The sequence below is a fragment of the Accipiter gentilis genome, chromosome 12, assembly GCF_929443795.1.
Source record: "Accipiter gentilis chromosome 12, bAccGen1.1, whole genome shotgun sequence".
Lineage (NCBI taxonomy): Eukaryota > Metazoa > Chordata > Aves > Accipitriformes > Accipitridae > Astur > Astur gentilis.
Genome location: NC_064891.1, coordinates 20442016 through 20459238, shown reverse-complemented (window position 1 = coordinate 20459238; position 17223 = coordinate 20442016). Strand labels below are relative to the sequence as shown.

Genomic DNA, 17223 nt, shown 5'->3' with positions numbered 1-17223 from the left:
TAGCATATTTAAACAGCCAGAAGCAACAAACTTGTTCAATAAATCACTCATTTGTGACTAGCTATATTTGAGCTATTTCTTGACAAGGATAATGAATTACCAGGGTTACCTTAGCTCTCTTTGAGAAAAAGCAGTGTTAGGATTTGTCAAATTACTGATGTCAAAAATCAAGTAGTTCATTAGTAGAGAGTGGTGTGATCATTTTTACATTTAATAATCTATATGTAACACTTATTCTATTAACCCTTAGAAGGGAGGGGGTACAAATGAATCTTGGGTTTCTCATTTCTTTTTTTTTTCTTTCCCCCCCACCCACCAGATATTTGGACAGCGTAACTAATAAGGACAGCACTCTTCCACCCATTCCTCATCTTCACTCACTGCTCAGTGATGATGTAGAGCCTTATCCTGAGGTGGATATCTTCAGACTAATCAGGTCTTCCTATGAGGTAGGGTAGGATTTCTTAACAGTAATTTGCCAACCCACACTAGTTCTGCTTTACAGAGGAATTTGATGCTCTATAGTTGGCTTTGCTCAGAACTGAAGTGATGTAAAAGAAATACAGACCTCAGAAGTCTGAAATGGGACAGGGGAGAGGCGTTAGTCTTTCTTTTTCTTTTAACCAAAACTTTTAACTGGAGCTGTTTTGTATAGAAGCCTGCAGCATCAAAGGAGAGCAGCCCACAACCAAAAAGTGATTTGCAAACAAAAGGCTGAATTTTTAATTCAAAAAAGGTTAATTCTCATCTAAGCTTTTCCATGCTTTTACAAACTGAAATATTAGAGAAATCTATAAGATTTCAGAAGACCTTTCTGTTATCAGTGGAACTTTGTTTCTTTTACTTTTTTTTTTTTTTTTCCAGCAAGTGCTGAAATGGGCTGTGGGCCACTAGCTTCTGTATTATCACCAAAGCTAAAAAAATTTCAAGTGAAAGGAGCTGGTAATAACTAATATCTATAAAGCACAGGACAAAACCTGCAAAAACCCTGAGATTTGCAAACCAGTCTCATTGCCCTTAAATTTTAAAAATAAGCTGCTGGTTAAAATACCCCTGATGATTACACTGATGTATTAATTTTTTATAAAAATTAAAGAATAATTTTAAAGAGTTATTCTCCTTAATTTCCTTTTTTCCTTCCATTGACATGCAGGGTTAATTAGTATTTTTAGTTCAAGATGTAGGTTCCTACTTAGCAATATGACAGCTCTTTGAGGCACTTCCTGTGTCCCTAAAACCTCCTTGCTTTGATAACATGGTACCTATTTAGCAAGGAAGTAGGTAGTCCTTAGTGTATTCTATGCTGAAGGGCAAACTGAATCAAGTTAGATGTATCGTTCTTCTCCTTCACACGACGTTAGAATGGGGAGAAGGATTTTTATGTGAAATTCTGTTTCCCTTGTATTTTTCTGATTTCCTCATCACAAAGACAGCTTGCATTGGCTTAACTGCTTTTAGATGAATAACCTGACTCCACGCAGAGCCAGTCTGTCTTTTGGGGGGTTATGCAGCACAGAACCTTGTAGCTCCTTCTAGATAAATAACCAGCTGTACTCCAGTATACTTATGCAAAACAAATAGCATGGGAAGTGAAGAACTGTGAGGAAAGCAGGAGCTGGTTGCAAAGAGAGAATTAGTTTCAGGAGAATCATTGTTGCTTGATTTGATTATTAAAAAAAAACACCCAACACTTCAATAGTAAACTATTAAGATTAAAAAAAACTTCAAGGCATCTGTTACTCAATGACTGTTATGTTCTTCAATTAGTTGTGTGCAGTCAGGGCTGGGAACTCAGTTAGCTTTGTTGCAGCTACAAAGAGCGAAATACCAAGTAAGCAAGTATACTTCTGCTTTTTTAGAGTTTAAGCTGTTAAAAGTACTTGTTGGGTAACCATCTATCCTTAATCTTCTAGACTTTTATTGTTTATGAAAACATAGGAAGGCCTACAGCTGGAAAAATGCTTTTTCTTGGAGTCCTTTGCCCTCCTTCAAACATACACACACCACCCTCAAGGTGGGGGAAAACCTTGTCCGTTGCAGACTGTCCTGTGATATTTGTCATGGGAACGTGATGAGCCTGAGAACTTGGTGAAGGCATAGCACTGGCAAAAGCACAATGTTTTGATTGTTTTATGAAGAGCTGCTTTCCATCATGCCCTGATCCTGTCCAGCTCTTAGGTAATTATGTCAGGTGCATATGTGAGAAGTCCACAGTGAAAGCTGAAGTGATGCAGAGGAATTTTTTGGTTATCACCCCTCTCTGATGATATTGAACTGACTTTCTACTTTTAAAAGAGAAACATTCTTGAAATAAGAGAATAATACATAACAAGTATATTTTACCCTGACAGTAATTTTTTTCATTTGCTGAAAATACTTTTTACTAAGAAATCTCTTATATTTTCATTCAATTTTGCAGTTAATTCAGAAGCTATAGAGCCTGGCATTATAATAATTACAATAGAAGTGACTAAATTAATGCATAGTCACTACAGCTTTAAAAGCCTGTGCATAGCTCACTAGCTGTCAATGGAGTGTAGACTCAGATATTCAGAACTGTTAAGTGCTTAACTCCTTTCATTTGTGTGTGTGTTAGTTTGGAAAAAAATAAGGCCTTAAACACTTAAGCTACATCTATAGTAGTATCTGGATCTTGGCCATTTTAACTAAACAACTGACGCTCAAAGGCCTATGTTGTTGAAAGGTTTGGTACAGTTTTGATCTAGAACAAGTGACATACTTCCAACAATTCCTTATATGATTTGGAAGTTAACATGGGCAATGGACCGTTCCGAGAAGGTCCGTGCAACCTTCCTTTTCTGTAGGCCACGTGAGTTTTAGTTGTATGGATGCGAACAGACCATCCCGTTTGGCCTCCGGACCAGAGAACAAGCCCTGATTACTGGAATAAATGTGGCCCTAGAGCCACAAAAGACCTCTCTTTTGAAGGTTTTGTAACCTCTGTGATGCTTGATGCTCATGGATGTTTATCTAGATTCTATTTTTTCAAAAGACTTCTTTATTTGCAAAATACTCCAATTACACAAAACTTCTTTTTACTCCTAAGGTACATGACAAAAGTGCACAGCTTTACAGATAAACACAACTTTAGCGTTAATTTGATCATGCACAAATGTGCTACCAAATTATGACCTGCTTATGTACATACACTTGCACTGGAAATATAAAACCATCCTGTATGAAAGCGTTTCTTGCCACCCCCTTTTAGTTTGGCATACTTGATGTCTGGCATTATTGTTCCTGCTGGTCATCTGTGCATTTCTAAGTATGTTACAAGCGTTTTCTTGATAGCAAAAAACTTCTACTTATAGTTCACAAAAATAAATCGTGGGGTTTAGCCATTCCTCTACATATGAAAACATGGAATATTATTTCTAATAGGCTTTCCCCTAGGGTGCTTCTGTAGTATATGCAGGAGCTCCCTGAGGCTTATGTGTGTTGTTAAAAAAACTTATGAAAATAAGACTTGGCACTTCAGAGAGTCTTCTTTCTAATGGAAGTTGTGTTCTTGATGCTTGGTTTCAGATCCTCATGAACGTAAGGAGTGCTATACTGTCTCAGCCATTAGAGATCCAGTTAGTCTAAATATCTTCTCTCTCTGTAGCAATTAAGAGATATTCCAGGATAAGCTGAAATAAAACCCTGCAGAAGTAGTTATGAAATTATTTATTCATAGAGATTTGCCAAGCAAGAAATTTCTACCTACTGAGATTATGTTTTGAAATGTGAAGATTTGTAACTTCATAAAGACCTCTCAAAATAAATGAAAATATGTTATTGGGAAAAATAAAACCTAGTGATACATTCCTAAAGTCTTTGCAACTTTGTTACATGTTAAAAAAAATGCCTTATCGGCAGGTTTTTTAAAACATACCATTTGTGGTATATCACATAATTAAATTAATTTCTCAAATACATTAAAGACAAGCTAAGTATTCCAAGTATTTAATACACAGACTATCCTGTACTTCTTTTTCTCTTCTAAGAAATTTGGAAGTATCCAAGCAGATTTAATTGAACAAATGAGATTCAAACAAAGGCTGAAAGTTATCCAAACCCTTGAAGATACTACAAAGCGCAATGTGGTAAGTACTGAAATAATGTTCTTTGCAAAGATTAAGGTCAATCAGTTTCTGAAACTTAAATTAGCTTTTCAATGAGACATGGATTTCAAATCCATAACTGTTAATGTTATGTTTCAAAAGGTACGAACTATTGTGACAGAGACATCTTTTACTATCGATGAACTGGAGGAACTATATGCTCTTTTCAAGGTAAAACAAAGTGAAGATGTGCTTGCAGGAAATGCAAATGTTCATTTTTTATATGGGACTGTGTCTTTTCTAAAGACCAGGTTGAGTCTGTGAGTTACTTACTATCAGGTATCTTAATACAAACTTGACTTAGCTGCTGTATTATTGAATATGCAAAAAAAAAAAAAAAAAAAAAAAGCCAACTAGTTTTTAAAAGCTCAGGATATAAGTAATTCACTAAATGATTTGTCCATGGAAAAAATTAATAAGCTGATGAAAACTGTTATAGTGAAAAAGTAAATAGATAGAGGCTTTTAGAAACTTAGGTATGTCTGTCTCTACCTGACACAAGTTTTGGAATTTAGCACAGAAATACCTTTCTTCTATTATCTCAGACAGTTAATACTTTGATAACACAATAGCTGATTTTTGCCATTGTTAATGCTTTAATGTATACTGTATCACGTGGAAATTTAGTGTCACATGGTGATGTGTTTTTGTAAGTTGATTGTACAGCAATACCATTAGATCCGCAAATTTAAAGGTGAGCAGTTAAAATGCTTCAGCTTCACCTTCATGCATTGCCTTAAAACAAGACATTTTCTTCCTCTGTTTTGTTATAACAGAGATTTTTATTTTTTTTTAATACCATGAAGAATTTTTTCCTTTCAATTACCCATCTCTGATGTCAGGTCTTACAATTGTCCAAATCCTGCAGTGGCTTCTTTCAGTCTTCCATGCAATCAGTGAGACCAAGTCAGATGGTCCACCCTGGTTGATCACTGTGCAGTGCTAGGATCTCTTTCTCTAAGCCTCTGAATCATTTTGAATTAGATTCCACTGAAATCAGCTCCAGAACTTTCACTGACTTCAGTAAGACTGAAAGAGTAGGACTTTATACAGTGTTCTTGAGCCTGTACAGTTCAACAAAAAATATTTCAAATAAACAGCTATTTTCATGTGCTCTGAAATTAAAAATTTCATGAGAGTCCCCTTTCTGACTTGACTGTGTGGTGAGGTTGAAGGGGATGACTAAGCACAACAAGACTGTGTATACATGCAAGTCATGGCTGCTTACCACTCTGTTCAAAACAGTATTTCATGTTTCATCTGCCTGGGAGGCAGAAATAGTTTTGCTTTATCTTCTTTTTTTTGTAGAGGGATGACTTTTTGTGCTGGTTAGAGGAAAAACCTCTTGCAGAAGTGCAAGGGCTAGGTAGATGGAAATACATCTGCTAGTCTTGTGTTGTTTTAAGAATGTGTTGTATGAGTTTGGAAATTTTTATTTTTTTTTTCATTGGTAGCGATGAGTTGTTTACAGAGGTAATGATAATCTCACAGCATTTGCCTTCTGTTCAGGCAGAACATCTGACTAGCTGCTACTGGGGAGGAAACAGCAATGCTGTTGACCGGCATGATCCCAGCCTGCCTTATCTGGAGCAGTACCGGATTGACTTTGAGCAGTTCAAGGGGATGTTCACTCTTCTCTTTCCTTGGGCATGTGGAACTCATTCAGATGTATTGGCTGCACGCTTATTTAGGCTTCTTGATGAAAATGGAGACTTGCTCATCAACTTCCGTGAATTCGTCTCTGGGCTAAGTAAGGAGAATTCACAGCACCCTCAAAGTAATCTGACCAAAACAGTTTTGCTTCTAAAGGGGATCCAGTCCTCCAGAAACACAGATGTTATATTAACTATCAGATAATGAGTTCGAGTTTGACGTATGCCAATTTGCATAAGTCACCTTTGTTTTAAGAGCTGTTTGTACTACCATTCAGTTCATTTTATTATGCCTGTGACAGTGGTTCCCCATGGGGTTTAGGCTGGTCTCAGTAGGTGCATCTACATTAGCCAGTGGTATATCATGCTGGGAGAAGGACCACACATGAACTACACGTCCATTTGAGGTCTGAGGATTTCCCTGACTAATAAATCTCAACACGAAAATGACCTGCAACCTTATGCATAATGGTGTGATTACTACTTTTCCTTTGGGAAAGTCTTTTGTATGTTATTCTGTAGCATTCCTCTCAGTAACACTGCATTTTGCTATCTGCTCCTTAAACTTTCTCTAAAAGTTGGGAATTTATACCTTTTGTCAGTGCTACCAGCTCTAGAAAGGGGAGAGAGAGGCATCATTTGCTTCTTTGGTTGTTCAGGAAGAAGACTTTTGAGAAATTTATGTGCACATATAAGGGGCAGGGGAAAGATAGAGTGAGTATGTTAGTTTTGTTTGCCCCTGAATAAAAGTGCTTCTCTTTAGAAGTCTGCTGACACCCCATATACATGTGTCCCTGTGCAAGGGGAAGGCATCGCACCTCACAGTATATGCAGTGAGAGGTACTACCTGTATTATTTCTGAAATCAATAACTAAGACCGCAGACTGAGAGAGAGCAGGATGGAAGTCACCTGAAAAGGAGAAAGTGGAGGTGCAGGTCAGATAGGGAGGATGAATGTTGTTAATGGAGATTACAGCCCATGGAAGTCAGTATCGCAACAACGGGAATGTGCAAGCCTCAGGATTCACACGAAGAAGCAAAGATGAGGCAGGAGCTGGCCATGCCTTTTTTGACTGTAGCAGGAATTATTCCTTGTAAGTGACCAACATCTCACCACCTATCGCATTATTTCATGGCAACCTGATGTTTCCTCCAACTTTACATTTTGATCTCTCTTGAGAGAGAAAAGGTTTCCCAATCTGGCTTTCAGCAACTCTTTAACAGTATTTTTAAGCATTAGGGGTCCAAATGCAGCCTTGCATTAAAACCTCTGTACATCAGTGGTATCACCTGTTCTCTCACAGGTGCAAAATAGCTGTGTGACAGTAAAACTGATTGCACACCTCCCCTTCATACCACCCAAAAAAACAGTGCTTCCTATGATGCAGTTCTGAATTGTATGTGAGGGACTGTTTGCCAGGTAACACTTACTGGCCTTTTGAGACATGATCCATGGATTAACTACTCCTGCTGCTTACAGGATGCTGTTAATAACAATCAACCAGTTATTGGTTGAGACAGCATTTTTTAGAGACAATAATGAGCAATAAAAGCAAGGAACAGTGTTGAGCACTGTGAACAGAAATGAATGTAAAATGCACAAATGTGGCTATAAGCCACCATGACTGAACTGAAATCTTCAATGGGCTAAACAATCAAAACTGCTCATTCTGCAAAACCACATTTTTTCAGAAACTAAGCCCAATGTAGCATAGCTGTAAAACTTTTTTTTTTAAAGTCAACACCCCCAACCCCTTTTTTTTAAGAAGCACATGAATGGTAGCAAGGACAACACTGTCAACAAAAACAACATGGTATTTGTTTGAGCATATTTCACCATGCCCCAGGACTTTTAAAAATTCCACAAACATCAGCTGCTTCAGTTTGCCTCACCAACCCAATATGCCTTGGCTATGAAAATCTCCTAAACAGGGAATATCTTCTGTTAGAGCAACACACATCTACTTGAGAGGGGACTGTGTTGCCTTTTCATTGTGGCTGTCCTGGAAAACACAGTCAGAGGATGAGCATTATGGAGGTGACCCATGGGCACCATTCTTTCTCATCTTACTGTGTCCAAACAGCAGTATTGGACTCTGCCCCTGGTTACTCAAGTCTTTCTTTCCTAAAGGAAGTGTCCTGTTCAAGTACTTCCTAGGCATGGCCCATCTCAGAGGGTGCTTGTTGATGGCTGAAGCAGCCATGGCACCTGAAGTATTTCCGTTTCACAACTCTTTCAATGGCCTTATTCCATGTAGCCATAAGGTTTTGTTCCATCGAAGCCTCTCTTTGATGCCACTGACTCCAAGGAGCTCCACGAAGAGGAGGTAAAAAAAGGGGTCCTGTGTGTCCCAGCCTGGGCTCGTGGCCCTTTCTTCTGTGTCAGCATGAAATCCTTGGGATACAAGAGTGCTGTAATCGCAACTGGGAATATCCATTTTCTTTTCATAGCCCCTGCAGCAAATAGCTCAAGAACCCCCTACTTCAGGTGCCTCTAGGGCCTCAGCTGAGCAAAGATGGAACAGCCTAGCATATTCTTCTGTATGTTTACTCTGTGTCGTTTGACTGCTGTTTCAAATAAAGGAGTGATCTTGATTAGTTTGCTCTAGGAGTTATGGTGCTCAGAAAGGGTTGTCAGCCCTGGTTATGAGCTGTTTGGGGTATTCACTTGTGGAGAGGGTCACCTACACCCTGATACCACACTGGATTATAGCATGTCAGTTGTTGACTCAGGATACTAGTAAGCTAAAGCAATTTCCCCATAGACTCAAAGTGGCCCCCTGCCTCCCATTATGTTTTTGCAATACTCCCTTTTCAGAGCATGCAGGTCTTCCACCTCTCCAGTGACTGCAGCACTCGCCACAGCCTTGTGCAAAAGCCGGCAGCATGAAAACTTTTGTCTCTCAAGGAGTACCTGAGTGTATTTTTTTTTCCCTGAAAACAGTTTTTCTCCAGGCACAGGTTGCAGGAGGATGTTCAGAAAGCAGAGTGTTAACCTCACCACTCCTTCGATCCTTTCAGGGAGCTAAATGCAGTACAAACACTCCGCACCCCTCCACCTATGTTCAAGGGAGGGGCAAGTGAAGCCAACACTTTTATGTTGCTACTAAGTTTTATATTAACAGAATAAGGTAATAACCTGTTTAATTACTTTGTTAATGGCCTCAAAGAAGACGGGGAAAACTGTGCATGTACAACATTATGCCCACAAAAGACATGATGCCTGCATAGTGTTGGCAGAAGGATAATAGTCCGAAGGGGGGCTCAGTAAATGTTGTTCATAGTCGTGCCATGAAAATGGGTGTGGTGGTCAAGCCCTGCAAAGGGTAAGAGCAGATGTGTGTGTGAGGACATTGGTTGCACCATGAAAGTGACAGCTTTCACTGTTGCTGTTTCAGGTAGAAAGATTCAAAGGGTGTAGTCATCCTCTCTTCCAAGCATGGTTTCTTCTCTTGCCACAAAGTAAATTTAAAACTTCTGGATAAAAACTGGTGATGCATCATCTGAGACTCATACTGCAAAAAGACAAGACTTGCTGAAAGTTGTTGAGGTTTTAAGACCTGTGACTCCAGAGTGCCAGGAAGGAAAGAAGTGTTTCTTGTTGGGACTATGAATGGTCTTACCCCATCCCCAGTGCTGTTCACAGGCCTGCAGCAGGGTCATCTACTTTGCTGTTCAGGGATGCAGGGGCCATGCAGGAGGCCACTGAATTCTCTAGGCTCTCCTGTGAAATTATCTCTGTACTGCAGCGTGCAGGTCAAAGTAGTGGCCTGAGCTGAGGTATCCACCCATACAAAGGTCTCCCCTAACTCTCCATAATAGGGGCACATTTACCAGAGGGCTGTTCTTCTTCTGTTGTCTTTATGAATGTAGCCTAAATTTTTTTATTGTTTAATACAGCATCAGTCCTCGTATCTTGGGTAGCTCACTGCAGCTAACTGTCAGGCAGTTCCTGCAAATTGCCAGTAGACTGTTCTTCCCTTTGTAAAACTTTCTGACCTTTCCCAGCGGCGACCCAGAGGGTTGTCTCTGAGGGAGTCCAGATAACATCTTTAGTAGACTTGTCCCACTTTGTGATGTCTTCATTCACGTACGTTTTCGGGGGGAAAAGGGCCTGGCATTAGGAAGCACACACAGATTCACCTCATGCAAAAAGTGAAAAGCAGTAGTGGTTGAGATTTTTCAGTTGTCTTCACATCTGGGGACGGGGAGAGGAACAAGCCTACATGTGTCACCAGACACCTTGTGCCCTGAATCCTGTTTTGGTGAATGCATCCCTAGCCATTGCTGGAGGATGCAGAACTGCAGCCCAGTCTGTGTTTTGGTTATTTCATGTCGCCTTTAGCAGTGGGGCACTTCACGTGGTACCTGGGTGCGTAACCGAAGACATAGTTTCACCAGAAGAGAAAGCATTATCTGCATGGTTGGTTTTGTGCTTAAAAAGGACCAAGTTGAAAGCAAAATGGCTAACATAGACGTACTTAATTCTTTGACCTAACAACTATTTATTGTAGTCTTAAGCTTTACAGTACACTGTGATTGTTAGTATTTGCCAAACCACACTTTGTAGTTTGCATAGCAGGAGTTGACATGGTAGCCTGTAAGGTAAAATAATTCTCTGCATAATAAATGAAGGTTAATTCATTTATGAATTACTTGTCATAACAAGTAAGATTTATGAAGAAGTCTGATTACTGGTTATTTCAGTACTTTAAAATTAACTAATAGCTATTTAATTAATTGAAAGGAGGGGCTGCAATAGACCACTTGGATTTCATACAGCTAATTGTAGTCTACATCAGAAAGGAATAGGGGTTGAGGTGGATAAATCACTAGAAAGTATTGCCTGAACATCAGTTTAGCCCATGGCTAAGCTGTGATAAATGCTGTTTACTTTAATTTCTCTCTCTCTTTTTGGTTAATATCTTATTGTTCTAAATCACATGATGTTATTACTGGATCCTTAGATCAGCAAGTTTGAAGTCCACACAAAAAGGTTATCTTAACTTTCAGCTGGAGGCCTTTCTGAGTGGTAATGTTGTGATCATAGGTTATTTTTGAGCATTATAAAATACACATTTAATGAAGGACCCAAGGTTGAAGTACAAAATTCAGGGTGAGGTGATCAGTGTTCTCTTGCTATTTCTACTGCAGACCATATGATCTTAGAAGTCAAGTGGCTGCCTTATGATCTCGGGGTGTAAAGGGAGTACAGTGCTTCCCAGAGTGAATATACCAGCTTCTAAAATGAAATGTTGTAGCAATAGTAAATAGAATGGCATTGAATGCTGAGTATTAACATACCATATATGATGCTCTTTAGGTGCGGCATGCCATGGAGATCTTACAGAGAAGCTGAAGCTACTGTATAAAATGCATGTTTTGCCTGGTAAGTAAATGATGTCAAAATAGCTGTTGTCTTGTTGAGAACAGAAACTTGGAGCAGAGTTGTTTATGACTAGCTTTCCCAATTAAAAATTACTTTGTGGGGATTCTTGTAGCTGTTTATGCAGTAGTAAAATAAGAGAGCTTCTACCATAACCAGACATGAATTTGGAAAGTCTGAAAGTACCTGTGCAGCCCTCTATTGCTCCGGCCACAAACAGGCCATTTATATGTGTCTCTTGCCTGTTTAGCTGCAGTTGGTGACTTCCTCCATGTGTAACAAATACAGTGTCCTTCAGCATTTGTTACCATAACACACTTTATTTAACAGTGAAGCTAGCTTAAAATGTTCCTGCGTGCCCTGGCTACTTCTTCCTGTCCCCAGGCTTTCTTCTTTGTTTACCCTCTGGGCTGCTAAAACTATTTGCAGAGGAAAGCTCCAGATCGTTTCATAGATGTGTTTTCCAGGGAGCTGTACAAACTGTTGGACTCGGCGAAGTGAGAAAGGCAGTTTAGGGTGGAGAAGGGATGGAGACATCTCAAAACAGTTTTGTGCCTGAAGAAAATAATGTCCTGGAACTATATCCTCTCTGGCTTGTCACATGTGTGCCATAAAGTACCTATTGCTGTCCTCGCTGCAATTGTTTGGGTAGTGTAATTCCTGTGCACGTTTACATCCTCTGGTAAAGATACCTAAAAGCTATCTCACCTTCATGTGCTTTGAACATTTGTCCCTGATTGCTCCCAGCTGGCTTTGCTGGAGGTAGACTTGAATGATTCACCAATTTAACTGGGGGGGGGGGGTGGGGGGGAATTACTGAACTATAACAGAAGAGATCTGTTTTTAAGAATGCAGCTTCTGGTCTTTGGGGACTGGTAAGCTCATACCAAACCATGACAGACTGTTTCCAGCTAGAAAAGGGTTCATACCCTGCTTAGGACATGCTGAGCTGCACAGAAGAAAGTAATGGAAGTAGACATGGGAAGATGGGCAAGCCAGCCTCTGAAAGCAAACAGTTAGTTAGACATTATTTGTTATTGGGAAGGAGACAGTACAGGTCCAGTTGTTCATCTCCTGTGAGCTGAAAAGAGATGATTCTTAAACTCTCACATCTTCACACTTTTACTTCTAGAAACCGATATTCTAAATGTATCCATGGAAATATGTTCTAGTTTTTAATTAAAACAGTGGAGTTTTTAATGAAAGAATGTTTTTTGTATTGCTTAGATCCATCCCCTGAGCAAGAAGAGCCAGACTCTGCTTTTGAAGCTACTCAGTACTTTTTTGAGGACATCACACCAGAATGTACACATGGTAGGCATCTTTTGTCTCGGGCATAAAAGTATGAGGTAATGCATTTCAAACAACATGTCTTTTTAGGAAGCTACTTTTTTATTGGATTAAACTTTGTAAGTGAAGTATTCTCTGTAAAAAGAAATATATAGTCTTTGTATATATCTTGATATCCTTGGAGGAGCAGGCATGCGTACACTAAGAACTCCCCTGGATTGTGCATTGCAGAAGTACTCTCAGGATAATGTCATTGGTGTGTTGCAATAGAAGTAATTTTGTGATAGGCGCATCATCTCCTTGATGGAGAATGAGAATAAATATATTGGCTTTCAAGATATATTTGGATCAGAACTTAAAATATTCTAAAAAACTGAAGCCAAAAGATATATCAAAATGTAGTTCAGCAGTTTGAAATCTTTTTGTGGCCTAATGAGAACCTGGGTCTCATCGCTGATGTCTTAAATGGCATTCTTTTTCTTGAGACATTTGATGTTAAGTTTCTCTCTGATTCAAGAAAAATGTTGCCCGTCCTTCAGATTACAGGGGGAAGGAAGGTTGTTTGAAAATACAGATAAGAATTAATGGACTAGTGATGGCAATTTCAAGTCCTGATAAACAAAAGAAGATGCGCTAATATAATCACCAAACGTGTATCATGCTAGAAGCTGTTTGTGTTGTGGTAACACAGGCTAATCGTACTATACAAACAAAACCTAAGATGGTCCCTGTCTTAGTATTTATATTATTAATTATATGGAATTTGTCAGCAGATTTAAGAATAGGCAAAAATCATTATTTAGTCCTGTCCTTTTTACTCTGCATTTTCTGCAGTGTAAACATTTTCTTTATTTTGAACTGGACACATGAAAAGTATGTATGTATCTAAAACTCACACTGATCTCTCTCTCCCCCCACCCTTCCACTTCCTAGTTGTTGGCCTAGACGGCAGGAACAAACAAGGAGTAGATGATGGCTTTGTTACAGTGAGTCTGAAAACAGACAAAGGTATGTATGGTGTCTCCATTTGAATTACATCTTTCATTTCTTGTAAAGATGTTCCTTTAGAAAATGGGGAAAAAAAGTATTAATTTAAGGTTTCTTCATGGACTTTTCCTGCATCTCTGGGTAATTTGTTGACAATAGGCAAGAAGAGCTCACAAGAGAATCGAAATTATCTGAGAATGTGGAGCCAAGAGAATAAATCCAAAGCAAAAAACACAAAGGACTTGCCCAAACTGAATCAGGTACTTCTGCTGACACTTATTGATTTTTCATTAACTTTAAACTTTCTTCATATACCCATAAATATTCAATACATTAACACTGAATAGAGGTTTTATTTTGAGGCAGATACTTTTTTACCAGAGCAGCAGTCAGCTGATTACAGAAGCTAGTTATTTTCAACATACTGTAACTGGCATTCAGCTCCCAAAACATCCTAAAAATACAATACAATACACACATATAGGAATGATAACATATTATTTTGATCTCTAGACAAAGGGTAATATGACACTGAATATCACCAGCTAGCTCATAATGTCTGATACACATTACCTGAAAAAAAGCATTTTATGTTTTGTAATTTATACTGTGAGTCTCATTCCCCTTAGATCCATAGCTGCTAAGGAGGAGGAGACCCATTGGGACAGCTGTTTCCTCCAGAGCACCTAGGGAAGGTTTATTCCCTGTAGAACAATGCTTCTTACTTAAGGTAGCCCTAAGCAAATCTCCCTCCTACTTCATGTGAGAGTTTTGAATTCTGAAAGACTCACGTCCAACTAAGTTACCACTGTGAATTACAAGAGTGCTGCAGGTCTCTTATTTTGTCTTTCATTACTTCTTGTTAATCAGACCCCTAGTTATACTTAGCATCATTCCTACAAGAAAATCCACCAAAATGAATGCTAAGTGTCTCACTGCTCACCCTCTGTTGCCCTCCTGTGGCTGCAGAGAAATAAATTTGTCGTACGTTGGAAGAAACATCCAACAGTTTATTCTACGTAGCTTTAAGAGAGGCAAACATCTGGCTGCCCAGTCATAGAAAATGCTTTCTAGACTGCACCTAGATTATTTCCAATTTCAGTTTAATCACATAAAGTACTGCATCATACCTCTATTCCAGACTTTTAAAAGTGATTTAGTAGATCTCAGTCCAATTTGTTTCCTCCTCTTATTAATGTTTCCTCCCTCTGTGTTTAGGGACAGTTCATTGAACTGTGCAAGACAATGTACAATATGTTCAGTGAAGACCCCAATGAACAAGATCTGTACCATGCTACCGCTGCTGTGACAAGCTTGCTTTTGGAGATAGGTGAGGTTGGTAAGCTCTTCAGTGCGCAGCCCACAAAAGAGACGGACAGCAGCAGTAACAATTGCAGCAAAACTATTCAGAGTGAGCTGTTTCAGAAGAAAGAGCACCAGCAGTACCCCCTCGAACAGCACAAGCCATTCCAAAGCAGCCTTGTCACCAATGATGAGGAGGCCGTTTGCACTGACAGCACCCTGGGCATGCAGATGGAAGACATTAAGCTCGAAGACTCTTCTCCCAGAGACAACGGAGCCTGTTCTTCCATGCTCATTTCCGACGATGATACAAAAGATGATAGTTCGATGTCTTCCTACTCGGTACTGAGTGCAGGCTCGCATGAAGAAGAAAAGCTGCACTGCGAGGACATCGGTGAAGACACCGTTTTGGTACGGAGCAACCACACCACTTCTCTTCGTAGAAGCACTAGCATTGACAGAGATTGGGCCATTACTTTTGAACAATTTTTAGCCTCCCTTTTGACTGAGCCAGCACTGGTTAGGTACTTTGACAAGCCTGTGTCCATGATGGCTAGGATTACTAATGCTAAAAACATAAGGATGATGGGTAAACCAATAACCTCGGCCAGTGACTATGAAATCTCTACTATGTCGGGATAAAAGGCAGCCAGGTTTTTTTGGGTTTGTTTTTTTTTTATTATTCTGTATTTATTAGTACCTGGCACAGGCCCTGGTATTTTCAAAATGTGATTGTTTTCACTAATGTGAAAATGTTGGGGTACAAACTTAACTATCTTGAAGTATAGTCACTCTTTCTGTGGGAAATGTTACACAAATGCAAATTTTATTCAAAATACAGAAAAAAAGTAACAGTTGTCAGTGAAGTGTGTGTATTATTAACCTTGCTCTCAATATAAAATGGTAAAGATTAGTTCTTAATTTCTAAATGTAAACTTAATGCCAATATTTATGTGCATTTTTAAAATAGACATATATAGAGATCTCATTCTTGGGGGGAAAAATGAACAAAACAGGAAGTACCTAAAATTTAAAGGGACGCTGTCAACCTGAATAGGACACCAGGTGAAATTAAGTTCCAGGCAACATCCCTGAAGGATAATTTTATTTCATATAACTTTTTTTTTTTTTTTCAAAGAGGTCAATGGGTTTTAATGTATGCTTCAATTTTATTTTTTTTAATATATGAAAGACCACTTCAGTGATACCTGCCTGGCTCCTAACTTCCTCTGCTTGATACTGGTACACTCAAATAAAAGCGAGAAGTCCATCCCAAGCCTGGCTGGCACCTCAGGCAAAAGTGGTTAAATGTGATGATTTCAGCTCCAACAGAAGGCAGAGCCCATTTGCCTTTCCCTGGGTTCAGCGGCCTCTGGCTGCACTAAACCCAGTAGAGAGAAAGCCCTTTCCCAGCTGCGGCCACCAAGGAAAGACCTCCAGCATGACCTGCCTGGAGCTGCATTCCTAACCAGTGGACTTGGAAGCTTTGCTGGTGTGCTCCAAAGACAGGGTACGCAGGTCCCAGAACAGATTGGTAGAGTCTCTTTTTAAAAATTGAAAACTGTTTTTAAAAGTTAAAAAATATATATGTATACTTCTAAGGCTGGATCTACAGCACATATATAGCTTAGCTCTTAAAACTAACCTTTACCACCAACCTATTATATCCTTGTTAGATTAAGAAAATAAAAATCTGTATTGCATAAGTCTTCATTTACAACGTGTAAAGTAGCAGTAATGAAAAAATCTGCAAGATAATGTAACTGAATGTTTAAGTCTTACTGAGAACACTGTCACTTTATATAAAATGAATAGTATCCTGTATCAACTTACTGAATAATATGTTAAAATGAAAACTGGAGCACCTGCACTTTGAATCCTTGCTTCTTTTATACAGATATTCAGGATTTTTTTTAAATTTTGTTAGCTGTTTTTTAATTCATATCTGTTCAGTTCAGGATCATGCCTACATGCCTAATCTTTATTTGCTATTTTGAGAATATTTTCTGTAGAATACTGTTGATTTTTTTATACTCCTGTATATTGCATCCATGTAACTTGCAGATTTTTTAGCAGAAGCTATGTTTAATTCTTTTGTTTTAAAAGAATGCTTTTAAACTGTCAGATGAAGTGGCTTTTAACCACAAATAGGTAATGTGAACAAATAAAGTACACTGCACAGATTTGATTTTTAACTATTAAAGTCATGCTAGAGGGAAAAGTAGGTGGTGGTGTTTTATTACACAGACAAATTCCTTTGGATCTTCAACACCAGGTTTCAGAACAAAAACATTTGTTGTTCCCATGCCTGGTTTGGTTTAACACTTGAATGTGTTTAATCCCATCTGCAACAAGCAACCCATGCAAGCTTCTCTCACCCTTCCCCAATTTCATTAAGCAGTTTTCCCTGCTATGCTCACATTTGGTGACAACAGTTACTACATTTTAAGACACCCAGATATTTTATGACCCATCTATGCTT

General features: G+C 38.9%; 1 protein-coding gene across 2 annotated transcripts in view; it reads left to right on the top strand.

Annotated features, from left to right (window-relative positions):
- Window positions 1-16950, top strand: part of TBC1D9 (TBC1 domain family member 9) — a 54994-nt gene extending 38044 nt beyond the window's left edge. Inside the window, exons 13-22 of one of the 2 annotated variants that reach the window (XM_049814689.1) lie at window positions 320-449; window positions 4008-4106; window positions 4227-4295; window positions 5634-5874; window positions 11100-11165; window positions 12390-12476; window positions 13386-13460; window positions 13599-13699; window positions 14658-15152; window positions 15934-16950. In XM_049814689.1, the coding sequence (XP_049670646.1) occupies window positions 320-449; window positions 4008-4106; window positions 4227-4295; window positions 5634-5874; window positions 11100-11165; window positions 12390-12476; window positions 13386-13460; window positions 13599-13699; window positions 14658-15152; window positions 15934-15978 (1408 nt within the window). In that variant the 3' untranslated portion in view covers window positions 15979-16950. Of the gene's footprint in view, window positions 1-319; window positions 450-4007; window positions 4107-4226; window positions 4296-5633; window positions 5875-11099; window positions 11166-12389; window positions 12477-13385; window positions 13461-13598; window positions 13700-14657 lie in introns of both variants that reach the window. The other variant, XM_049814688.1, reaches the window with a different exon arrangement.
- Window positions 16951-17223: the final 273 nt, after the last annotated feature.